This window comes from Gigantopelta aegis, chromosome 9 (genome assembly GCF_016097555.1).
Source record: "Gigantopelta aegis isolate Gae_Host chromosome 9, Gae_host_genome, whole genome shotgun sequence".
Taxonomy (NCBI): Eukaryota; Metazoa; Mollusca; class Gastropoda; order Neomphalida; family Peltospiridae; genus Gigantopelta; species Gigantopelta aegis.
Genome location: NC_054707.1, coordinates 24,400,408 through 24,428,303, shown reverse-complemented (window position 1 = coordinate 24,428,303; position 27,896 = coordinate 24,400,408). Strand labels below are relative to the sequence as shown.

General features: G+C 35.5%; 1 protein-coding gene across 1 annotated transcript; it reads left to right on the top strand.

Annotated features, from left to right (window-relative positions):
• Positions 1 to 2,184: 2,184 nt before the first annotated feature.
• On the top strand, positions 2,185 to 27,392 carry LOC121380522 (proteasome activator complex subunit 3-like). The gene is made up of 10 exons (XM_041509365.1): positions 2,185 to 2,347; positions 7,114 to 7,146; positions 8,302 to 8,364; positions 12,284 to 12,361; positions 12,896 to 12,953; positions 14,689 to 14,801; positions 18,174 to 18,242; positions 21,117 to 21,239; positions 23,034 to 23,120; positions 23,801 to 27,392. The coding sequence occupies exons 1-10, from the start codon at positions 2,300 to 2,302 to the stop codon at positions 23,879 to 23,881; spliced, it is 753 nt and encodes a 250-aa protein (XP_041365299.1). The 5' UTR covers positions 2,185 to 2,299; the 3' UTR covers positions 23,882 to 27,392.
• The last annotated feature ends 504 nt before the right edge of the window (positions 27,393 to 27,896 follow it).

Here is a 27,896-nt window from a genome sequence, read left to right as displayed (position 1 = left end):
TTCATCACAAAAATCACCAGCACATAAAAACAACAACTGAGATTACATATACAGTATAACCTCGATTTAACGCCCACTAATGTAATTTTGGCGATATATTGAGTTCTACCATTAAAAAAAGTCCCTTTAACTTTCGAAATTACTTGAACATTCCAGAAATAATGTCTTCTGTACTGACAAACCATGTTCTGGCTTATAACCAATATTAAAGTACAACATAAGTATCCATCCACATCGTTTACTAGTTTGTTGTTGAGGCGTTTTAATAAAACAACCACTAAATAGTTTCTTTCCCAGTCATGGGCTACTCTTTTCGGTTAGCAGCAAAGGTTCTTTTATATGTACCATCCCACAAGTACATACCACGATCTTTGATATACCAGTCGCAGTGCACTGGCTGGAACGAGAAATAGCCCAATGAGCCCACCGACGGGGATCGATCCCAGACCGACCGCGCATCAAGCGAGCGCTTTACCACTGGGCTACGTTCTGCCCCTCATTCCAGACAGTGCGCCACAACTGGTTAAAGGCCGTGGTATGTGCTTTCCTGTCTGTGGAAAAGTGCATATAAAAGATCACTTGCTGTTAATGGAAAAATGTTCCTAGGATGACTACGAATTATAATTACCGCATGTTTCACATCCAATAGCCGAAAATTAATTAATCAATGTGCTCTAGTAGTGTCGTTAAACAAAACAAACTTTATACGTCTCTTCCCCAGCCAATAGAACTGAAGAGGTTAATCAGAATATCACATCGTCCGCGTGTCTTATTGACTTAACCATTTTACAGAATCGAAAAATAAATTGAAACCAATATTTTCCCTTGGACGTTTTTGCTCTTTTAGAAGATAAAAGAACTTTAAGAATGCATTTTTTAAAACAATGTATCTCGTGTTTCAAGTTTAGATAAAACCTCTGGTAATATGTGAATTAAATTATTTCAAATCTTCACCACTATCAGTTGTCTGTTTTAAAATATGTTAAAGAATACAAATATTTAGGAATTACTTTTAGTAAATTAAATAACTTCCGAACCACCAAGAACAGGATAATCAAAGGAATATACTATAGTCTATCAACCGAATGCAAACTTTAAATGTTCGACTCGATGATCCTTCCAATCTTGTTATATGGGTGCGAAATTAAGGGTCACGAGAAAAATTATATATTTAACTCTGTACAAATCAACTTCTTTAGACATATTTTATCTGTTAAAAAAGCAATATCATTTCCCATGTTATAAGAAGAGCTAGGAAGAGGTACTTAATGAAAAGAAGAATGACATGTTACTGGGCACGGCTTATATCAGGAACAGAATCAAAATTGTCTTTTTTATTATACAAAAGTTATGTTAAATGATCATCTTACTAACGGAACTAATTATAATTGGATCATCGCTATCAAAAACATTTTGGATAATTTAGGAATTATCAATCTATGGATATCTCAAATTGTAGTATATCAGTAAACTGTCTCTCACAACAAACCAAAGGCAATATACGATTAATATTTATAAACATGGAGAAATAATTTATCACAATCATCGAGAGGCAAACGTTACAAGTTATGTAAAGAAAAAATACTTTTTAAAAATTATTTTAGTATTCTTCCTGAAAAGCTGTGGTCAGTTATCATTAAAATTATAACTTCTAACAATTGCTTGCCTGTTGAAACTGGTCGTTGGAGTAACATACTTATAGACCTCGCCTTCTTGGACATGCCACAGAAATTCCTACCGCCTATTCACAGAGCTATATAATATAGGCTAGTTCTTTATAACGACATGCTTAGAATTCTAGGCCTAATGTTGTGTTTTTATTTATAATTATATGTTGTTTTATTTGACAAAGCAGTTATATATTTGATTTTATTAGAAAACAACAAAGTTTTATTGGAATGGGGGATACATTTTCGGTGGGTTGAACTGTTTGTTGTAGTTGTTGTTGTTGTGGGGTTGGTTTTGGGGTTTTTTTTTAATTGAAAGTAAATATTTACCCCCCCCCCCCCCTACCCACCCCACCAATACCCCCACCCTCCACCAAAACAAAACATGATTTGGGACACAGCCAGTTCTAGTTATCCCCATCATGCCGGTAGTCTATAATTTATCCGGTTTTCGTTTCGTTTAGTTTATTTTCGGTATATTTCGGTAATTCATTGAGCCGTTGATATCCGTTAACCATAAAGAACTTCCGTTAACTTACTTGTGCAGTAGATTTGTCGCACGTTTTTTGTTCTTCTCGTTTTAACATACGATATTTTTAAAGTTGTTTTATTTCTAAATATATTTGGAAAATATGCCTAAAGTTAAAGTTTGTGTCCAAGAATCTGATGATACAAAAAAGGTAAATAGCAGAAAGATATCGAGCAGTTAATTTTAAAAGCAATTCTGTATGACACTGAGTGAACTGTGAAAACATTTGTCTACACTACAGTCACAGTGCCGTATGGGATGGGATGGGAAGTCTATTTACGTGCCCATAACCACAGAGGTTCAGGCACGCCCACCCCGGACTTAGCCCCTGACTTCGCCAGTGACCGTGCCGTATGGGTACTGCATACGCGTTTAGTTATAATCATAATGCATTTGTTTTAGTATTGTAAAATACTGGGCATGAGTTCGACCTGTAGCCACCTATCAATGGTTAGGGTTACTCTTTAGAAATTAAGAGCCTTTGATATAGATAATAGAGGGGTAGGTGTCGAACTTTCCTAAAAAGAAAACAAATTCAGGTAACCTATTTAATTTTTATGTAACCCGTCACAACATTGTAAATGATTAGGGGTTTCCCCAGAGGCAAACAGCGTAGCGGGCCACTACATCTTAGTAGGCCCGGCCAAAAGTAATCGTCCACTTTTTTAAAGTGATTCCCTAATCAGGCTAATGTTAAATGTGGGATAATATGTTTCTCTTCTCTGTTTATTTCCATCTTCATCGAATGAATCAATCGCATTGATATCACTAGCTGATAAATAGAGGATTTGGCACAAGTATTTTTTAAATATCTTAATATGCAAAATATGGCTTGCGGTGAACTCGTATATGGAAATCCACAAGTGAACTCGTATGGAAGACTTACTCGTATGGGGGAAAATGCAGTGAACTCGTATGGAAATTACAAACTGATATATCCAATACTGTATACTATATAGCAACTTCAAGAACTTGTGTGTAGTTTTTATGCAGAGTTCGACAAATCCGCTAGCCCGCTATTTATTATTCATTGGATGCTTGTTACAGAATAAATTAAACATGATTGAACATACTTTGAACATACGGGTGACACAAAAATAGGTGACTGTCGTTGACGCACAAACTGGGGTTGACAAGCAAATAGTTGACTGATGGTGACATAAATAAGAAGCATGTATACAAAACAAGTGTCAAAATACACATTTAAGAGAAATATCAAAGTATATCTGCATATCCATACATCCCCATACGAGTTCACCGTTATTTTTTACATACAAGTTCGTTTTCCATACGAGTTTTCCGTTCATACGAGTTAGTTTCCATACAAGTTCACCGCATCCCCAAAATATCAACCAATTCTATGTTAATTGGTATTTGTTGAGGCTCTGCCAAGACAAATACCCATTAACTAGATGAGGTTGATATTTTACACATTAAAAAACATGAGTAGCAAATTCTGTTTATCCTATAACACTTCTAAAATAATATTTTAATTAAAGTTTTAGTAAAACACAATACTAAAGTTGCACCATCGGTAATATGATGTCATCACGATTAGCACAAATTACTTTGACGTCACACATTTTAACTAAATCTTTGAAAACGTTACGCTCAGGTATAAAGGTCTTGTTGGCTTGTACGCAAATGACCCATCCACAGCAACACATTGGAGACCTTGCAAATTTGCATATACCATTATTAACTGGGTTAATACACTAAATTATCACATGGGTTTATGACATGGATATCATGTGTAAGTTATGGAATAAATAATTTAGTTTTTGTAAAGGCAGTGCATATATTATTTGGCACTGAAGATAAATTATTTTAATGATAAATACTACCACATCCGTTGTTTTTATAAGTGGCAATATCCCCCCCCCCCCCCCCCCCCCCCCCCCCCCCCCCCCAAAAAAAAGAAGACAGAAAAAGGTTTCTAATATTTTGTAAAGTATTACTAAACAAATGACAGTAAGTACCCGGTAAAAAATCATCAGGTACGACCTATTAAATCTGCAGTTGAGGACAAAATATCAGATGAGAGTTAATGGACACAAAAACACAGAATGACCGTCCTGACCATGTGACAAACTTGGCACCAAATAAGTGGTATTTCAGTTGGAGATTGCTGAAAGGATAACAAAATTCAATGCTCAAATAAAATAAATTTTATTGTGTGTATCAAACATACAAATGGATACTGGAATGGGACACAATTTAGAGGCTGTTAAATTACGTTACAGTAACTGTCATAAGCTACTGAAGTTTTGTGTCCTTTGATGTCTAGTGTGCAGACTGATAAATGTTAGGTCGGTGTGTGAAAAAGTGTGCTGGGTGCTGTAAAATATAGGAGGATACAGGAAAATAAAGAGGGCAGCAGAACGTGAAAGGGGGTCGGCAAAATGCAATAGCAGAGCAGGCCTCCCGCTTAAATGGATCAGCGAGAACACTGAACATAATTATTGAAAAGCTGTGCTATCTGGTTTCTTATACATGTAATTTGTGTATTACTGATTAATAAGTAAAAACAGTTTTTAAACAAAATGTAAAAGTATTAATGTTAAACCTAGCTGTATTAGAGTGGGAATCATTGACTACCGTGTGGTAGGCAGAGATTGTGCAGTATTGATTTAGATTACTCATATTGTTATGGACCACACAGATATTGAGAGAGGAAACCCGCTGTCACCACTTCATGGGCTACTCTTTCCGATTAGCAGCAAGAGCTCTTTTATATGCATCATCCCACAGACAGGGTAGTACATACCACAGCCTTTGATATACCAGTCGTGGTGCACTGGTTGGAACGAGAAATAGCCCAGTGGGTCCACCGATGAGGATCGATCCTAGACCGACAGCGCATCAAGTGAATGCTGTACCATTAGGCTATGTCCCACCCCCTTACTGTCGGAATACTCTGGCTACTTTACAGGTATTTCTGGCTAAAAGAACGATCATATCTGGCCAAATATCCATCTAGCTGTCAAACGGCAGATTACTCTGGCTACATTCAAGTGTTCCATACTCATAATTATCGTTTCGACCAATTTCCAACTTAAGAATATGTTGCATTTGAGTGTGCTCATAATTATTGTTACGGCAACTTCTGACTTAAAAGTAGTGTCCAATATTATCTGGAACTCAGGGTCATATTTTCAACTTTGAATATTCGGAAGAAAAAAAGTACCAGCTCAACATTCATCTTTTGAAATTAGAATTAAAATAGTGATAACATATTTTGCTGTACTCCATTTTGATGATAAAATTAAAACATACACATGCAGGGCTCAACTGAATTATTTTTTTCAAATACATAATGTGTGTAGTGTATTTGCTTGAAAATTATTCAAACTTAATTAATTTAATATGGAATATCAGAGCTAGCTCTGGCACTCACCAAATTTGCAAATTTGATTTTAATTTTGCGAAATAATTTCATGAAATAAATGAAGTTTTTGTGGAAAATAACGGGTTTCTGCTGTTTTTGAAGTAGGATTGAAAATAACCGGGTTTCTGCAGTTTTTGAAGTAGGATTGAAAATAACCGGGTTTCTGCTGTTTTTGAAGTAGGATTGAAAATAACCGGGTTTCTGCTGTTTTTGAAGTAGGATTGAAAATAACCGGGTTTCTGCAGTTTTTGAAGTAGGATTGAAAATAACCGGATTTCTGCTGTTTTTGAAGTAGGATTGAAAATTTTGGCGAAATGTTCTGTTGACCCAGAGCTAACTGAATATTTTATTAGCTAAAGACTAGATGTTGTAGCCACTTTGTATAAAAATTGGCTAATTAAGTAGAAATTTGGCAATGCAAGGGGTAAGCCCTGTATACACATTAATTGTTAAGTGCAAAAATGGTGGGAGACATTTTAATGCTACCCCATTGCAATTGAAAAAAAATTATATTATCAATACATCAAAACATTTCAAACATTCGAGTCACTAAAATAGCAAAATTTGTAGCAACAAAAATTAGTTTTTTTGTTTTTTTAAAGATACATTGTACATGTAGTTTGTTCTGTTAGTAAAATAGCTAAATTTATCAGTGATACATGTCTACATACATTGTTGTTGACTATTTTGATTACATACATCTTCAAAAGTATAATCCTTAAGTTTTATGCGAGTACATGTAATTGTCTTTGCTCTTGGTCATTTTTCAAATTTTATTTGGTTCACCGTTCCGTTTATTCACAAGACCGTATACAACTTACAAGTATACTAACCTGCGCTAAAATAAGCTATTTTTATTTGAAAAACTAAGGACAAAACTACATTATGTAAATATTTGTCTTGAAAACCCCCCCCAAAAAACCACACCTTGATTGAAGGTGTAGCAAAATTGTTTCTAAAGTTTTATTTATTTATATAAATTTTAGGTTTTTTTTAAAAGATTCTATGTTTTCCTAGTCCTCTACCAGTCCAACTGGAGGGGACTATAGGTTTCATCGCCGTCCTTGTTTGTCTGTCCGTCTGACCTACATATAGTTTTCCAGAAGTTTTTTCGCACTGTCGGGAAATATTGAACTCATATTTTTGTGTATAGATTTATCATCTACTGTTACAGATCAAGATTGACTTTCATTGCAATTTACCCATTTTTGACAGAGTTATGGCCCTTGAACTTGGGAGATACAACAATTTGTTTTCTTGACTATTTGTTTTTGCAATATTATTTTTAAATATTGATGTACTGTAGAGAATCACTGGAGGAAAAAATTCTGATTGCAAGTTTCGTAACTTGATTCATGATGAAAATGTGATTAGTATAGGATATGATAGAAGCCGTTGACATTGTTCGCAAACGTTCATCCTTCAGAACACCCAAATGCTTTCATCAAATATAAAAATTAAATATTTTTTTAATAATGTTGATGTAATTTTACAGCTGCATATTTTATTTTATTTTATTTTGTTCACAGGTTGCTGAATTTATTGAGAAATGCAAGCGAGATGTAAGTAGCTTTGTCTTCATCTAATGTTTTATACAATTTAATATATAATTTTATAATTGTCTTCATTTTTCTTCAAATGGTAAATATATAGGGAATAACTGGTTACTGTCTTAAGATATCGGCTTTATCCTGTGACGGTTAGAATGGCGAATGCAGCAAGGTACTGCCGAGCTGCATTCGCCATTCTATCTGAGCAGAATAAAGCCGATATCTTAAAACACTAACCAGTTATTTCTTTTATCCTGTAATCCTACAGAAATATTTGGAAAATCATTATTTATTCCAGTTTTGTGTATGCAAGTAGAGTATTGTCAACCTAGCAAGGCTTTTGCCGTATGACGTCGTACATGGTGCATGACGTCATTATTGTAAGACGCTAGCTACATTTTGTCACATTAAAAAAACGTTTCTATTATATAAATAAATATACAATTTTTGTATTGTTATTGCAAAACTAAAAGTTTTTTGTATTTACTGTACTTCACCAAATGATTTAAAGAGTATGTTTATTGAAAATCTTCTTTGAAATACTCGAGTCTAGTCGAGTCGGGCCTATGTCACGTGACCTATTTTTTTGGTCAGTGATCGAAAATATAGAGGTTTATCTTGTCATCATATCTTACCAGTGATTGCTGGATAAAAAATCGGCTAATAGTGTTCCAGTGATCAATGAGAAAAAGTTGATCAATTGAGTTCTCCCGATGTGATTATTGATCATAACATAGATATCTTTAACTGATTGTCACAGGAAATGATAACTGTCAGTGTTCCTAAGGTTTGCATGATGGAATTTATGAAAATATGCTATGGTTTGGTTTTATTTTCATATTTACATTAACTGTCCTTTACATCTGACTCTGAGGTGTGTGGTCGCATGCTCAAGTGCACCTTAATTTCATCTCTAGAATGTTTTGGGGTTTTGTTATCATCCATTTACATGTACATGGACATATGGTATTGTAATAGTGTGGTGGTTGTTTGAACATAATCTGGTTTAACCCCAGCCAGTTCCAGTATTTGATAACCCTTTATTTTTAGTAAATTACATACTTGTAAATCCCCTGGAATTGAAATCTTGGGGAAAACACTGATTGCGTATAATGCAGCCTACATGTACATTTATTATTGATATAATAATTTTCTTTTTCATCTTAGGCTGAAGGGCTTGTGAGAGAAGTGTTCCCTAAGAAGATATTGGAACTTGAAGCCATTCACAAGGTGCATGTAGTTCATTGTTGTCTTTTCAAAGCATCATACACATATATACTGAACAAAATAAGAAACTTCCGCTAACTTTGCTTGAACATAACTTGATGAAAACAAACCGGGGGAATAATTGTTATATATGATGCATCGTTTGGTGCAAAAATCATGGCCATAGGTTAACAGAAACTGGGAGAAATTTTGACCAGGTGTGGTAGGGGTTAAAAAAAAAACACCCACTTAATAACGGTATGACCACCTCTTGAATTGACCACTGCAGTGCATCGCAGGCGCATAGAATTGACTAAAGTGTTGATTTCTGCCTGTGGAATATTGTTCCATTCCTGAATGAGCGCTTGACGAAGTTCGTTGACGTTAGCGGGTGGGTTGGGACGACGCCTCAATCGTCTGTCCAGACTATCCCAGACATGCTCGATGGGGTTGAGATCAGGACCCATATTCACAAAATATCGTAAGCCTAGTTTTACACGTAAACGTAAATCTACGACTGAAGAGCTATTCACGAAACAACGAAAACGTAAGTTACGTGTAAAGTTGGACGTAAATATAAGAGTGCCTCAGGTTGCAACTAACGCTGCACGTAAGTTGTGTACATATAATAAATCAAGCACGATCGCCGTTATTTACTATTATTTACGGAAACTAGCAGCATTTCCAATAAATGAAGCAGTTTGCTATGGCGAACGCCCACGGATTGAACATATTTTTGTTCGTGATCGAATGGATGTTTTCGACTTGGCCAATTTCTCCTGAGTTATCTTTTCCTTTTTAAGAAATGTCCTCAAGTTCGTACCAAAACGCGGATCCCCACCAATACCAAAATGCCATGGTTCACTGTTCGCAATGTTATTGTTAGCAGACGACAAACAAAATTGCGTTTTGCGCATTTGTTATTTACCCGGTAGCCATCGTTTCTAATGTGTTTTTATTAATTACTCCAGTGAGAATGATAAATCGTAGATTTACGTCCAACTAAGTTACGTTTACATTTACAACCATCTTTGAGAATAAGGTGCTTCTTGCACGTAAACGTAAATCTACGGCACACGTAAGTGCTAGTCGTAGACGTAAATTTACACTTTTTTGTGAATATGGGTCCTGGACTTTTAGCGGGCCAGTCATCAATGAAATCAATGTTATTTGTCCTAAGAAAATTTACAGTTTCTCTAGCTGTATGAGAGGTGGCATTATCATGCTAAAAAATTGAGATGTTGGCGTTGTTATGGAACAGAGGAATGACGTGATGAGCGAGAATGTCATCGCGGTAACGTTGAGCATTTAAATTGCCATCAATGACGACTAGTGGTGAACGATAACCATGGGCAGTGGCTGCCCAGACCATGACACAACCCCCACCCCCGAAACGATCTCGTTCAAGAACACAACAGTCAGCATAACGTTCATTTCTCCTACGGTAGACGCGCACCCTGCCATTACCACGTTGTAAAGAAAATCTGGATTCATCCAAAAAAAGAACGGTATTCCAGCGTCGCCGTATCCAACGAGTGTGTACACGTGCCCAGTTAAGACGATTTAGACGATGACGTTGCGTTAAAACACATCCGATGTAAGGATGTCGTGCATGTAAACCGTTCTCCCGCAGACGATTACGAACAGTTTGCCCACTGATTCGGTTATTATGAAGCTCAGGTGTGTTAGCAGCAGTAGCAATGGCAGTTTGGAATCGATTGCACAAATGCGTGTTCATGATATAACGGTCTTGACCACGCGTTGTAACACTCGGACGTCCACGACGTGGCAAGTCGTTGGTGCTTCCTGTTGTTCGAAATCTTACGCGAAGATTTCGTATCACTCGACTAGAACTCCCAACATGCCTTGCAACGTCTTCTGTCGACATGCCAGCATCAAGCATGCCAATCACCCGTTTGCATAAATTATTGGGTATTCTTGGCATACTTAAAATGCTACAATGTAAAAAACGTTAATTGTTTTACAAATTTTGAGACGTGACAATAATGTCAGTAAGACAAGTAAAACAAATTGACCGAATGCTACACGTTGTCGATGATTAACAGTGCAAAAATAATTGATAAAATTCATGAATCCTGATAATACAGCTCACGGCTAAAACTACCTATATAATTTCATTACACAATGAATTCTTTAACACAACAAATACTATATGTACAAATCGGAAGTTTCTTTTTTTGTTCAGTATATATTGTTCACCTATCGTTGTTGCACCCAGTCTGTCTCGTTGGTAGATCACTTGTTTGAGGTTTGGTGGGTAGTAGGATTGATATTCATCAGTATATAACACATTTTAGGGCAGTGTTTGAAATAAGCACTTATCCGTTTGTCCTGACAAGTGACAATCTGCTGGGACAAGCAAAATGTACCTTAGTGGTTGTCCAGTGGACAAGTAAAAATTTATTATGCTGTTTCATTTTAAATAATCAAGAACATTGTCCTTGCTCTTGAATAAAACTAACAACTTATTTGGACAAGTAAAAATAATGATGGACAAGTAGATTTGTAGATGTACTTGTCCGGTGGACTAGTGAAGAATTCTGCTTATTGCTATCACTGTAGGGGACACTATTTCACAGTCTTTGGTCACCAGAAGTACGTTTAATTAGAAGCAGGGTTTCTGCCAGAGGGTTAAATGGGTATGGTGTCATACCTAAATGTTTTGCAGATTATTATTTTTCTTTAAATTAAACTTTTGACAAAATTAATGACTCTTATCATTACTCTATGATTTTCTTAAACCTAACCCATTTTCTTTCTGGGGGAGAGGGACGAGGTGTAGCCCAGTGGTACAGCGCTTGCTTGATGCGCTGTCAGTGGGCCAATTGCGCTATTTCTCGCTCCAGCCAGTGCACCACGACTGGTACATCAAAGGCTATGGTATGTGCTATCCTGTCTATGGGATGGTGCATATAAAAGATCCCTTACTGCTAATCGAAAAGAGTAGCCCATGAAGTGGCGACAGCAGGTTTCCTCTCTCAATATCTGTGTGGTCCTTAACCATATGTCTGACGCCATATAACCATAAATAAAATGTGTTGAGTGCGACGTTAAATAAAAAAATTCCTTCCTTCTGGGGGAGATCCCCATAACCCCTATCACATTCAGCACACACACTGAAAATATTCAATTTGAAAGCGCCATACCCAAAAAGTTCTTTATGGGCAGAAACACTGAAAAGGTAACTGATTGTTCTGTTTACAGTTTCAGCTATGTGAATTATCAGTTTTAATAACGGTTCACGACTCGCCCTGTACATTGCCAGTGTTCGAGATTAAAATTTTTGGTTAGAATCCCAGTTGGATACTAACATTTCAAAATCTGGTATCCCACCTGAGAATTTAGTAGTATATGGTATCCCGGTGGGATACTGGGTTCTTTAAGACTGTTATCCAAAATTAAATTCTGGTATCCCCGGGATATCGGGATACCATTAATCTCGAACACTGATTGCCAAATTAGCCAATCACTACTTTTATATAAAGTGGCTACAGTACATATATTTGGCTAATAAAATTTTATTAAAATTAGCCACTTTTAAATAATTTTCAAGCAAATACTGTACATAATATGTAAAAGTTAGCTCAAACTAAATTATTTCCAATGTGAGCACTGAGGTTTTGTACTGCATTTAAATATCAGAAAATTAGAACATTTTTTGAATCTGTGGATTTCTTGGGAATGGGTGAACAAACTTCCAAGGATGCTGAAGTTTCAACTTACCGTTGATTTTTTTTAACGTAAAACACCACCTAACTAATTGGAAGTTCATGTGAATTTAAAGTTGTATAATCACATGTAATTGTAAACAGAAGAACAGTTCACAGGAAATATTACCAATACGAAAAACAGCATATATAGGTACATGTATATTACACATTTTTGTCTGATATAATGAAACAGCCTTTCTTTTTGTTTTCAGGAGTTGGCAGAAAAAGATTTTTGCAAATTGACTTGCGACTTAAATATTCCGATTCCTGAACCAATCAAAGATGAAGAGGTACAGCCAATTGCTATAGCTGTGTGTAGCTTCTGTGATGATCATAACATAGATCAATTACAATTTAACATCATCCCATTGGTCCAGTCGTAGCATTGCCAGTTTGTTAATTTCTCAATGAATGTAAAAATAACATTGTCAGGGAACGTCATATCTGATGATGTCACTTTATATTGCTAGTTTGTCTCATTGAGCATTATTGTTGAAGAACAATTTTTTTTTATTCCACATAAAATATGCACTTTTAGTGTTACTGTAGTAAGTATGTTTGAAATTTAATTATAAATATTGTCTATTATTACTATTACGTTCATCTGGGTATGAACTGAAAAATATGACTGCAAACTTTTGTGAGACACAGCTTGTATGGAGTGGTTAGGTTATGGGTACTGTTGGAAGTTGTTCCGTAACTGGTGGATGTGTTAGTGGTCATAATATACACCTGTTTTTCCAAGGTCATTGTTATCCCTGATTTAGCATAAAAGTGTTGGGGACTTTGATGCTTTATGAGGTTGTTTTTTCTTTCCATTTTAGCCTGATAAAAAGAAGAGGAAAGTAGAACATTCGGCTGTCAATGGAGAATATGTGAAGGGTGAGCTTTGATGATTTCTTTACACAAACCTGGGACATTGCTTTCACTCGTTAACCAGTTCTATGAGATGAATCCATCTAACATTGTAGCAGATCCATGTGGCTATTTCCCATTTCAGCAGTTGTTCAAGGACATTTACATTGATTTTAGTGTACATGTTGTATCATTTGCTGGTAAAAGAGTAGCCTTTAACAGCAGTTGTTTTTCACTCTTACCCTAGACCAAATTCAGTTACATGTACTACAGGTTTGACATCTATCACACGGATACTGATGTGAAGAAGTATCATTAATAGTGTCATAATGAACAAAAGAATTATCGCTTAGTCACTTAATGTATGGTGTAGGATATTAGGACCTTTTGGAATCGTAGATTACTATTATGTTGTTAATAACATTGTTGAACCAGCACAATAGATCAGTCAGTCGAGACCAGTTACAGGCTTTCTCCCAGAAAATAATTTGAGGATACATAATAAAAATAAAACGATCATAACTGGCCCTACTAGATAGTTAACAGTGTGCGATTTTGAGGAGAGTCCGGGATCCCAAGTCTCGCAAAAATCATATAGGACTCTCTAGCTTGGCTAGCATACGAGCCTAAGAAGTATTTGTACAAATTACATTGATTCTTTGAAATGACAGTCAACATATATCTCAAAATCATAGGAAAACATAGTCTTGAATAGCGATCTTTTCCACGGTTTCATGCAAAACATTTAGTGTATCTTCTATTCTACTGGAGACACGTGGTAGGGTTCGCTGGATTGGTGGCGGGATCTAAAGATATCCTTATGACATTTAAATGTTTTAAACCAAAATTGCACACTGGTTAAAGAGTTGGAATCTTTTGAAATTGGACAATGCATTTCATGCATTTTTGCTAAATATTAAACAGCAGGACCCATATTCACAAAACATCGTAAGCCTAGTTTTACACGTAAATGTAAATCTACGATTGAAGAGCTATTCACGAAACAACGAAAACGTAAGCTACGTGTAAAGTTAGACGTAAATATAAGAGTGCCTCCAGTTAAAACAAACCCTGCACATAAGTCATGTAAATATAATAAATTCAAGCACAATCGCCGTTATTTACTATTATTTATGGAAACTAGCAGCAATAATTGAAGCAGTTTGCGATAGCTAACGCCCACGGATTGAACATATTTTTGTTGGTGATCGAATGGATGTTTTCGACTCTGCCAATTTCTCCTGAGTTATCTTTTCCTTTTTAAGAAATGTCCTCAAGTTCGTACCAAAACGCGGATCCTAACCAATACCAAAATGCCATGGTTCGCCGTTCGCAATGTTATTGTTAGCAGAGGATAAACAAAATTGCGTTTTGCACATTTGTTATTTATCCGGTAGCCATCGTTTCTAATGGGGTTTTTTTAATTATTTCCCGGTGAGAGTGTTAAATCATAAATTTACGTCCAACTAAGTTACGTTTACATTTACGACCGTCTTTGAAAATAAGGTGCTTCTTGCACGTAAACGTAAATCTACAACAGACGTAAGGGCTAGCCGTAGACGTAAATTTACACCTTTTTTGTGAATATGGGTCCTATAATCTGTCGAAAAATTGTAAAAATGTATCCATTAATTTCCAAGATTTTAGGGGATGTAATTTTACCCTCCGTACCCCGAGTTACACAATGAATTATGTGTAAATGGCCTTGTGCCTGTTTTTAAATGCTTATTGTATAGATCACACTGATTGGTTGTATTGGCAGGTACGGCCGTGATAGTGTTTCCAAATGGGTTGTCACCATGCAACCGATCTTTACGGAAACTCTGCGACAAGATGAAGCCCTTGATAAGAGGTCTTATAGAACATTCCAACAAGGTATGTACAGACACAATCACTTCAGTTCAAGCAGCTATGACTTTAGGTACATACATTTTTATAATTCATTTAAACACATTATTAGGGCAGGACGTAGCCCAGTTGTAAAGCGTTCGCTTGATGCATGGTCCGACCAGGATCGATCCCCATTGGGCTATTTCTCGTTCCAGCCAGTGCTCCACAACTGGTGTAACAACGGCTATGGTATGTACTAACCTGTCTGTGGGATGGTGCATATAAAAGATCTCTTGCTCAGGGTATGACAAATGTTTTTAGAAGTCACTAGCCACAGGGCTAGTGGGTTTGTAAATTCCACTAACCCACCAAAATAAAGCACTAGCCCAAATTTCTGATCAATTACAACACACTTTATATAAGGCTGAAAAACAATGTTTCAAGGACCTATAGTAAGCCTACCTAAAACAAATGGCTGACCGGTTTTCTTCTTTTTTATGTACATAGTATACATTTTTCTATTTTTTTTAGTCGTATTAGTATTATTTAGTGAAAATGTATCTCGACCTGTAGAGGTGAATGAAGTTTCAAAAATAAATTCATAATATAGTTGTTGGTTTTTTTAAACTGCATGACCTACCCTATTTTGTCATGTTTGATCCTAAACCAATGTTCCGTTTTCGCTTTTGCACCACCCCCCTTCATCCGGAGTAGGTAAGTAATTTAACCAACTCCTCTCTCTAACCACCCAAAACAAAAGAATTTAATGCACAATACAATGCAACACGATAATGCATGGTCTTGTTCAGTGTATTCGGTAGTGAATTGTCACCAGAACGATGATGTCAGTTGCTCGAGTAGCCTACAGGCCAATATATCCATTGTCAGACAGATATCAACATATATATTGGTAAGATTTAACTCGTTAATTGATAGACATAAAAAAAAAAGCATTATCTTGTACAGACGTGAAACGTTATCCAAACTGCTACACAAATTAAACAGGTCAAGCTGGCTCTGTTATTGCGTTCCCCGACTGCCAACATCCCTATCGCTAGTAAGCGAGGCATTAAATTAGAAGACAATAGATACATAAGACAAACACAGTAATTCTAAACATGACTGGGGTTGTAGTTCAGTTATACTAGCCTTTTAATTAATTGGGACTGGCTATTCACACTTTTGTTACCTTGTTGACATGATAGTGCCAGATTTTACAACCACGTGACTTGTACAACCAGTCAAAACACATGTTTTATTACGGTTGTTTCCTGTCCATGAAACTTTAAAGTGAAACTTTAAAGGAAACTTGTTACTGCATTTTATAGAAATTTAGTTAGTTGAATATTAATATATACTTACTGATTTGTTGAAATTATGCGATGACCAATGTCAGAATAACATTTACCAAATGTACGTCAGTGGAGGAAAAACATTGTGAATTAGCGGTGGGTTTTTTTTTTTTTTTTTTTTTTTTTTTTTTTTTTTTTTTAAAGCCACTAGCCCATCGGGGTATTGGTTTTGCATTTGTCACTAGCCCTGTGTTAAAAAGCACTAGCGTCAGGCTAGCGGATTTGTCGAACTCTGCCTTGCTGCTAATCAAAAAGAGTAGCCTATGAAGTGGCAACAGCAGGTTTCCTCTCAATATATGTGTGGTCCTTAACCATATGTCGACCGGCCTCGGTGACGTCATGGTTAGGCCATCGGCCAACTGGCTGGTAGGTACTGGATTCAGATCCCAGTCGAGGCATGGGATTTTTAATCCAGATACCGACTCCAAATCCTGAGTGAGTGCTCCGCAAGGCTCAATGGGTAGGTGTAAACCACTTGCACCGACCAGTGATCCATAACTGGTTCAACAAAGGCCATGGTTTGTGCTGTCCTGCCTGTGGGAAGCACAAATAAAATATCCCTTGCTGCTAATCGGAAAGAGACCATGTAGTGGCAACAGCGGGTTTCCTCTCAAAATCTGTGTGGTCCTTAGCCATATGTCTGACGCCATATAACCGTAAATAAAATGTGTTGAGTGTGTTGTTAAATAAAACATTTCTTTCTTTCGTTTTTTAACCATATGTCTGATGCCATATAATCCGTAAATAAAATGTGTTGAGTGCGTTGTTAAATAAAACATTGCTTTCTTTCTTTTTTAACCATATGTCTGATGCCATATAATCCATAAATAAAATGTGTTGAGTGCGTTGTTAAATAAAACATTTCAAATTATTATACAGTGATGTGAGATTTCTGAGTTTTCGTGGAATTCCGCGTTTTCATGACCCAAATTCCGCATTTTTATATTTTTTTCCGCAAATAAATAAAAATATAAATTTAATGGTTTGTCCGACTTTTAAACTTTTTACCGGTATTTCCGTCTTTTAATCAACACGGAAGTCATTCGACTTATCTCCCTTCCCGCACCGAACAGTAACGAGGTTTGCCGAGGTTTTCTGTTGTTAGGCGACATTTCATTGGTTCGTTTTCGTCAACCGTGTATAGCGTTAGACAATTAGCCCGCATTTTGTGAAGCGGCAATGGAAACACGGCGCAAAGATATGAAGAAATCAGATAAATTAAAACTTGACGTAAACAAAAAATCCCTGGCGATGGGAATGGCTAGAGAAACAGGTGGACGGTGTTCAGTTAGAAAGCGTTTTTGAGAAACCGTCGGCAAGTGGAAAAGCCTATTGCAAAATTTGTCAGAAGGAACTCAAATACGCCAACCGGGGTCTTAACAAGTGATTTAACACACTTCATAAATTTGTTGTTAAGTACCATTACATGACCATTTTTGTGATCTTAATAGGGAAAATAGCTCCTCCTTCAGGGGGGCGTTGCACCCCTGATCCCCCCACCAGGGTGTTGCCCCTGGACCCTAGTCGGGGCCTATCGGCCCCAGACACCACCGAGTTTTTGACATTTGGTCACTCACATCCCTGATTATAACTTTCTTCTGTTATACGATTTACTAGATTCTGATTGGATCACATTACTTAAAAACAATGTATGTTATCCTCTGATAAAATGCATAATGTAACATTATTACAGAATATAAATCATGATGAAGACTATAGAAGCTGATTTTCTGTTTGAAAGTGTATATTATTTGTGTTTTTGAAAAAAAAATTAAAAAGAAAATTGAAATTTATCAATGTTATAACAGTTACAAATTTAGTCAAATTTGCTACGTTATTAAATTTTATACAGTGTGACTGTTGTACATCATTAAATTAAACCAAAAGAAACACCACACATGTAGATTAAAAATAGATTCTGTCCATTAAACATTTGTGAAGAGAAAACGTGTTGAAAAAAAATGAGTATAAAGATAATAAATGTATATTCAAATGCATTTTTATTGCAAATAGTGTGTATTTTTTATTATTATTATTATTAATTAAAATTTATTTTCTGTTTCAGATTAAGATGTGGATAAGCTTTTTAATACCCAAAATAGAAGATGGCAACAACTTTGGTGTGTCTATACAGGTAAGCCCAGTCTTAATTTTAAAGTTAGTCTCTGGTCACCATATTATAACATCCTGTACAAATGTGAAATACAAGCTCAAATGCACTTTTAAAAAGCATGTGTGTGTTTGCTATGAGCGGAGATCGTCAAAAGTATATGCTCGATTCATCGCCTGTGCCACCATTGCTCGGCAAAGCACAAATGACAGCCTGTTGTCAGTTTCAGTTAACACGTGCGTTTGCGGATTTGAAATTGTATGGTTCGTCTCAAAAAATTAAATGAAAAATCTTGCGCTATACGAAGATCGTTTGGTTGAGGATGAAAACGGTTTGATCTTGACAATGTATTATCGACAATCATACCTTCCTACTTCAGAATTAATATTTTATAAAGTGTTAGTAGAACTTTCAAAGTTTAGTTTGTATACTAATAACACATTGATCATGTATATATTTTTTAATAAAATATACTAAAGTAGACAATGAATGTTTTCACTTCTTAATTTTATGTGTGTTAAAATCGACAAATTCAAATAACTATTCATTCGTTTGGAAAGGGTAAAGTTAGATTGTTTTGTTTAACGATATCAATGTTAGAGCATATTGATTTAATAATCATCTGCTATTGGATGTCAAACATTTGGTAATTCTGACATAGAATCTTAGAGAGGAAACGTGTGCATGTGCAGGGGGAGGGTATTGGGGATCAAAACCCTTACCTGCCCAAGCTTAAAAAACATGAAATATATTTTCCTGGGGAGCATAGCCCATATAAACTACGCTCAACACATTATACAACCCCCAACCCCGCTGAAATCTCTGCACACGTGCCTTGGAAACCCGCTACATTTTTTTTTAGCAAGGGATCATTTATATGTACCATCCCACAGACAGGATATCACATACTATGGCCTTTTATATATCCGCCGGTGGGGATCGATCCTAGACTGACCGTATATTTCCAAAAAAAACCTTTTTGCATAAAAACAACATAGTTTTGAAAAATTTTAGTTACGTAAATCGAACACAACACCCCTTAGAGCGTTACGTAATTATTAACACCCCCTTACATGTAAAACGTATGCCAACAGCTGGCCACTGTCAAAATTTCATGGCAAATACCCCACCGACCCCTGGAAAGGTGTTGTACCATAAACATGTTTTAGAGATATGAGACGACCCCTCAATCAAGACAGTTAAATTTGTTTAAAATCACGTGAGAAGCTCAGCACCTGCACAAATCACGTAAAGTCCCAGTTCTATTGGCGTCCCGCTAAATGAAGAAAAACAAGCTGGTCATTGCATTTATAGTTGACCTAGATAAATTAGATAAGCGAGCATTGTGAAACTATAGCGATGTGGTGGACCTTTTATGTACCAAACAGAACTGGATGATCTATTCTATATGCTTTAATAATAAAAAATATTCCAGGGACTGCAGCTTTAATATGCTTTTCCATCACATTCAGGTGTGCATTGTCCAGGTTTGTGGGTTGGTTTTATATCCGGGTTGGTTGTAGGTGCTGGGCAAAAATATTGTTTTGTATAATGACACCACTAGAGCACATTGATTTATTAATCATCGGCTATTGGATGTCAAACATATGGTTTTAGAAGGGAAACCGCTACATTTTTCCATTTGCAGCAAGGGATCTTTTATATGCACCATCCCACAGACAGGATAGCACATGCCTCAGCCTTTGATATAGCAGTCTTGGTGCATTGGCTGGAACAAGAAATAGCCCAATGGTCCCACTGACCAGTATCGATCCCAAACAGTCCACTGGGCAAGTGATCACATTTACGTCATTTCACTGTGCACTTATAAATTGATTGTTTTCCATTATAAAACAGATTTCCACTTTTTAAATATTCTGTTACCGATTTTTATTTTCCACATATATTATAATTTTTAACGAGTGGCCATCTCTCAGTCTGCATCAACATCATTATGTTTGAGTAAAATCACTTTTTGGGGGGGGGGGGGGGGGGGGGGTAGGGTGTACAATCATGTCTGATATTAAATACATTTCTTTGTTTAGAATTCAAGTATCTGTATATCCAGTTTGTTTGCTGATATTTGTAGCTGTCATTTTTTATTATTCTTCGTAATGTTTTGTTTGGTTTTTGTTTTGGTTTTTTCGATCATACAAAATTATTGGGAGGTAAACATCAGTTCGGGTTACTATAAACATTAGAATGGAAACAAACACCTTGTTTATACAGACATTGACATTCTAAGAAAATATATTTAATATGTAATTTTAGTTGCCATTTTAGTCAAAAATATCTTACGATGGTTGTAAACTCAGAACAGTCCCTTTAAAACACATGGCGTTAGCCTGCATATTCCATTGTGCATCAGCTGTATGGTTTGTTGATGGGAGGTTTTGGGGGGGTTACTGAGCAAATAATTTGAATCTGTGTTCAGTAGCATTTATTTTACCTTTTCCTTAAGTTAAAGTTTGTTTTGTTTAACAACACCACTAGAGCAAATTGATTTTAAATCATCGGCTATTGGATGTCAAACATTTGGTAATTTTTAGATAGTCTTAGAGGAAATCTACATTTTTGCATTAGTAGCAAGGGATCTTTTATATGTGTCATTCCACAGACATGATAGCACATACCACAGGATTTGATATTTTAGTTGTGGTGCACTGGCTCGAACAAGAAATAACCCAATGGGTCTAGTGATGGGGATTGAGCATAGACCGACCACGCATCAAGCGAGCACTTTACCTCTGAGCTACGTCCCGCCAATTTCCCTAAAAGTTAATTTAAAAAAAACAAAAAAAACATTTGAATGGTTTATCGTAGGCGAGACATTTGATACTGTAGAATTCTTGTTTTATTTAGGCCTTAAAACACTGAAGTACTTGATTATTTTTTCAGGAGGATACCATGGCAGAAGCGAGGCAAGTGGAGAGTGAGGCTGCCACATATCTCGACCAAATTTCACGATACTACATCACAAGAGCGAAAATAGTTTCCCGCGTTGCCAAATATCCACACGTGGTATGTTTGTATTGAAATAACTTAACATGTAAACGAGTAGTGGTTTTTGTGTTCTTCTGTGATTAACATTGAAAGTACTGATGTTGGGTACTCTTCATGTGACACATTGACATTTGACTGCTAGGTCTTAACCTTTAGACTACTGGATTAATTTTTGACAAAAACCACGTAGAGTGGGTACAAGTTTATATTTTTACTCACGTATATTCACTTAAATAATTTATAAATACATAAATAATGTTCATATTTGAATCGGTAAGTGTTATTTTCGTGGGTTTTTATAATTTTTTTGATATTTTAGATCAGTTAATGTTGACTAAAATTAGGCAAAAAATTTGAAAAAGTTGCATTTACTTACCGCAATTTGTGGCCAGCTGTCCAGTATTTATGTCTATTATTCTCGATAACAGTGGTTTTCTGACCATAATTCTTTTTTTATAACGAACTACGATTCATGTCCCAATATATGGTGACTTTTGTTGGTAAAACGATCAAATTTATTATCAAATTAGCTGTCACAATTAGCTATCGACTGCGACATGCCTCCATTGTTGTGAAGCGAAAATACTTGCCGAAAACCACTTATTCTATTCAAAATTACAAGTTATTTTCCAAAGAAAAACAAAACCTAAAGATACATGAAGCTGGGTCGACTTCTGTTTCCTGTTATACAAGTCTTTCTGGTGAGTGTCGTGTGCAAAATGGTGGAAAATATGAATTGAGGAATGCACTGTATACAGTGTACAGTATGTCGATGGCATGACATCGGGCGAAATATCTCGCTTGCAGTAGTCAGAAGGTTAAAGTTAAAATGTTTGATTACATAGGCATTGGAAGTGGAGAACGGGTCCAGGGGGAGAATAAAGCATTACCCCAACAATCTGTTAGAAAGTGAACTAATACAGTAGTTGACCCCCTCTGTTGATTTTAAAGTTTGTTTTGTTTAACGACACCATAGAGCACATTGATTGATTAATTAATCATTGGCTATTGGATGTCAGAGATTTGGTAACATGCTACATTTTTCCATTAGTATCAAGGGATCTTTTATATATGCATCATCCAACTTACAGGATATCACATACCACAGCCTTTGGTATACCAGTTGTTGTGCAATGCCTGGACCCTCAGCTGATGGGTTATAAGAGTATACCATTGTTTCATTAGTGTTGAAACACATTGATACAAGTGTTGATGGTGCCAGTTTGGCAGTTAAATCCCACAATGTGTTACGGTGTCATTAAAAAAACATATTTCAGTGTATATCATTGAGGTTTTGTAGTGTTGCATGAAACCTTTACAAGGCTCGAAATAGTGGCCTGTGAAAAGCAGTCCATTGTATTTAGTCACCTGCTAAAACCACCAACAAATCACTAGTGATTTTTCAAGACACAGATGTATGTAGGATTATCTTATCTGCTATTTAGCTTGTGGCTCTGTTATATTTTAATTCCATGATGCCTTAAAATACATCTCAGAGGTCATAATATTTTCACACTGTTGTAAATTCTCCCATCACCCTTGCTCTCAGATTTCTAGCAGGCCATTTATTTTTTTCTTAATGGGACATATTTCTTTTGGCTTGTTGTGTTTATAAAAATAATAGTAACATACCATATTGTACTTTTTATTTTGAGTCTTGCTCTATTGAAATACACTTTTCAGTTTGCTATTGGTTATAAATTTAATACATGTATGGGTTTTTTTTTAGATTTTTCATTATCTTCCAGTAATATAGTCTATAATGTTTTTTTATAACGACACAATGACTGAGGGTTTTTTCTTTTCTTACAGGAGGACTATCGGCAAGCAGTTAAGGAGTTGGATGAAAAGGAGTTTGTTTGTTTGAGGCTGACATGCTGTGAGCTTCGCAACCATTATGTAAGTAAAGTGTACACAACTGTGCTGTTTGTATATATTATATAGTCTAGTTAAGTGGAGTATTCACGATGAATGACTATTACACAGCATCAGGAATATATTTTTAAAAAAACAAGGTTTTCCTTGGAGTGAAAAAGTTTATTTTGGTTAAATAGAACACATTGGGTATTGGATGTCAGATATTTGATACACTTTTTCATCAGCAGCAACGGATCTTTTGTATGCATTTTCCCATAAACAGGACAACACATATCATGGCCCTCGATATATCTGTCATGGGATAGAATAAACAAAATGGGTTCAGTGAGGAGGTTCTATGAGAAGGAATCATGCCTTTGAACAGAGTATTAAATTGTTTTTCGATTCAGTCCTTTCCTTGCATCTTTGAAGTATGCTATAGCAGAAATGAAAAATCAAATATTTTTCATGAGATCCGTTAAGTATTATACTAGTATATTAATTTTCAAAAATACAGGTATAAGAGATATTTGTGCTGGGGTATCATGAAACATTAGACACTGTTGAGTTAATTCATTCTGACAGTTGTGTAAACATCACTTAATGTTTGCCACCTACCAGCAGCTGTTTACATCAGTTGTAGTACTTGTAACCATTGTGTTTGGGCTTCACTTTGCTTTTTCCTGTCTTGTTTTAACGTATCGTATTATTTTGTGTTTCAGGCTAGCCTTCATGATATTATACACAAAAACATGGACAAGATAAAGAAACCACGGAACGCTAACAGTGAGAACTTGTATTGACACCTGTGAAGGGCGACATCAAAGTGATTGACTGCATGATAACACGAATAACAAGAAGCAGGAGAAATATATTTACTGTCACATCTAACTGTAATAAGTGGTTAACAGGCTTTCAAGTATGCCTGTAACTCTTTATATGGAAAGAGGTCCTCATTTTTAAAACTTTCTTATTTCAGCAAAAAAACAAAGGCAAGACATACAACAACTGTTATAGGAAATAGAAAATTTAAAAAAAACGGACTTAAGGGAAAGCATTGTTTAATATTTACAACATTTTCTTGTAAATTTTTGTTTTCTTTAAGATGATCTTTAAAAGTATAATGGTTATTGAATGTTCATTTTAAAAGGCCCTCAATTTTTATTTAAACAGTGTTAGCAAAATTGTTATTGTGGGGTTTTTGTTTGTACCATAGATAAGATGTTGATTTCAGGAAGTGACAGGAAAGCTACAGTAGTCCTGCTAAATCGGTTTCCAAAATTTGGAAATGATGGTTTAGGGTATCAAAATAAAGAAAGAAAGGTTATTTTCGAATTGTTGGGGGTTTTTTTTTCAAAAAAATATTGGTGCAATTTTGTTTCAGTTGATATTGTGCTTGATAGCTTGTGGTCAGTGGCCTGCTTAAAAGAATTGCCTAGTGGTCACTCTGTCTTTGACCATTTTTTCCCCACAAAATAAGGTGCTGGCAATTGCCATTAATACTGTTATTAAATAGTGAAGAAAGAAACATTTGTGAAGACCACAGATGAATACTGTCGCATGGTTCTTTGGTGATGCAGTCTGTAGAATGTTGCCTCTTTTAATCAAATGTGTAAATATGTGTCATCTGTTTTCAGCCTCACTGTGCCGGTATAATCCATTTACATGTTATCTTCATTTCATTTAAGGTCGTAGGAAAATTGTTTACTCTAATCTGAACTGTTAATAAAAGTTGCCCTACTAGTTTTCTTTTTTCAGTCATTCATTTTCTTTAAAGAATTCTCAGATGAAATCATTAAAGGTGCATATTGACTACCCCTGGGTTAAAATGTAGGTTACGGCAAATCATAGTTCTTTTACACATATATCCGTGTTTGTTTTATTTACAACTTGTAACATACTTATACAGTTATAGGATATTAAACGAGCTTTCATTTCATATCATGTTTACATGTATGTTCCAAGTGAAATAAAATTCAGTTGTCGCGAGCTTTAGCGAGTGACAATGAAAATTATTTCACATGGGACATAAACATGATACCAAATAGTAGAGAGTTTAATATCCTATTTATTACCCATAATTAATCTTAATTTGTATCACTCGACTTGTTTGGTTGGCGTTCCTGTACGGTTGTAGTGCGCCAATTGATGTCACCAAGTGTTACATCCCACTTGGCGTATCACTTTGGTACATGTATGTACATAAATATTTTTAACCATATGGGTCATAATTCTTTCTATCTTTTTCTGATTACTCATTTCTAAGAAATGTTTTTCAGCATTCAAAATGTTCTGCTATCAATACGAATCTGTAACTGGATATTCAAATGTTTGTTAATTCTGATGAGAATATCTTTGTTAATAAATAATGTTAAGATTATTATATAACAGAACATGTTAAGTAGATAAGTGGCTTGAAGAATATTGGAAAAGCTTATTATTACAGTAATACTGTTAATATTACAACTGGCATTGTGTGAATGAGGCATGTTGATAGCTTTTCAATTAATATTTTGGTGTTAGCAAGTTAAAACAGAAAGAAATTTCAAAATATAACCCCATACGTTACTATTAATAACTAACCTTATTACTTGTAAATCATTACCAAAACTAAAAATATTAATAAAATTCTGAAAACACCTTTGCATGTAGTTCATTTACTTGTACCAAAACAATAAACCACTAAAAGATGAATAAGTAGTTAGTTAACCACCTTCATTTCAGACATCATTTGTCATGGTGCTGCTGTTCAATTATATCAAATATGTTTGTATAAGGTCCATCCTGGTCAATAGTGTATCTGTATTTCATTGCCTTGTAACCTTATGTCCTCATGTTCTTTTTCTTTATTTTCCTTTGTTTTTCTGACTCAAACCTCTACAGTGCTTCCTGGATTTACATTTTGTGTGAAAAGTTTTCTGATGGACTTGTCTATGATAAATCATTCTAAAATCTGTATCAAAAGATATCCATGGGTTTTTAATCTACAGTTCTTCCTGAATTTACATTTTGTGTGAAAAGATTTCTGATGGACTGACATTTAGGTCTATAATAAATAATTCTAAAATCTGTATCAAAAGATATCACTGGGTTTTTAATCTATCCTGTTGTATAATAGCATTGCTACTAACTGCTAACTGTGTACAAAGCCTGAACTTCACAACCAGGAGCCCTATGTGATTACATTTTATTCATCTTTCAGAAATGATTCTTTAATTATCTTTTACATTTTATTTTGCTTACATCAGTTAGTTTTACTTAACACTGAATATGGTTTAGCATGTCAGTCCACAGTAATCTTGTTTCACTCATTAAGACTACAACAATAAACGGGAATTAGTTTCTTGTGTATTGAATCGTATCACGCACATGTATAGACTAAGTAATTTCGTTTCTGGGTCTGTCGCAACACATAGTGAAAGAAAAGGAATGTGTGTTTACCTGGAAACATTGTTTTGGTCCATTTTCCATATGTACAGTTTTTGACACAGTACAGGTGTAGTTCCCAAAACCCAGGCTGATCATATGAAACCAATGCTAGAATCCATTTTAGGATGCATCCATTTTCTAAGTTCTGTGCTCACACAAGAAAAGTTAGAAGTTTGTTTTCGTTTAACGACACCACTAGAACACATTGATTTATTAATCATCGGCTATTGGATGTCGAACATTTGGTAATTTTAAAGAGGAAATCCACTAGTTTTTCATTCACGGCATCTTTTATATGCACCCTCCCACAGACAGAATAGCACATACCACAGCCTTTGATGATACCAGTCGTGGGTGCTGATAAGAAAAACTGCTTCTGGAAAATAGCCATTGAAGTGTGAGGTGTAATGCTACTACCGCATAGATTATTTATATCTGTTATTATCATCTAATATGTTCAGATACAGGCACATTATATACCAGAACATGTTGCAAGGCAAACATGGAGTGGTGGATGGAATGGGATATAACCTAATTAAGGGGGATCGATCCAGTTACCTACTGCACTTGTACACCACTCTACCACACGCTCCATCAACGTTTCTAGGTCTTAATTTTTTTCTGAATAATAAGACATTAAATAACAATGCTAAACTGATATATGTAGATATATGTTTTTTTAAAATGATGTTAGAGTCAGCACTATGTGTTGGGCAGGTTCCTAAAATTACTCTCTTTTTTTTATTGTTTAGGTTCTGGTTTCTTTGAATATAAATTAGTGGTTGTTCAATGGTACTGTATTGTTATCATCATTATCAACCAGTCATCACATTGTTTATCACATCTTGTATGTCTTTTCATGTATAGTAAAATGAGAGACTTGTTCATGGATTTTGTTTTAAATTGTTTTCATACAAGGAGCTGATTTCAGTATTATGAGATTCCTAAATCAGTAACTTGTCTCATTCTGACTTGGCTGTGGGGCTTCACGATAATTCTGCTGTTAAGCGTACCAACATGTCTGTCACGTGTGATTTACAATCATTCCCATTTAGGTGTTCTCACAGTACAGTTTGATTGCTTGCGACAAATAGGTGAAACTAATTGCATAATGAGAAAGCCCCTTTAGGTGTATACTACCAAATTAAATCCCATAGACGACAATAGTAACATATGCGGCTAAAACTCCTACCTGCAACGTATCAACCGACATAAACGCCACGGATATAAATACTACCACCCCTTACACTTGAAGTGAATCAGAAAAAAATGGGGGTCAAGCTGCTCGTTTCTGAGATAACGGGTAGCGTCTATGACTACCCTAGTTTCGCACAAAATTTGAGTACTTTTTTTTTACAGGTACCCCATACATGTTTCAAGCACAAGGCT

Excerpts from the sequence above, each read along its gene's own strand:
- LOC121380522 (XM_041509365.1), top strand. The coding sequence starts at position 2,300 with ATGCCTAAAGTTAAAGTTTGTGTCCAAGAATCTGATGATACAAAAAAG. Across the intron at positions 18,243-21,116 it reads ACTTTGGTGTGTCTATACAG|GAGGATACCATGGCAGAAGC; the intron begins GTAAGCCCAGTC and ends TTATTTTTTCAG. Across the intron at positions 23,121-23,800 it reads GTGAGCTTCGCAACCATTAT|GCTAGCCTTCATGATATTAT; the intron begins GTAAGTAAAGTG and ends TTTGTGTTTCAG.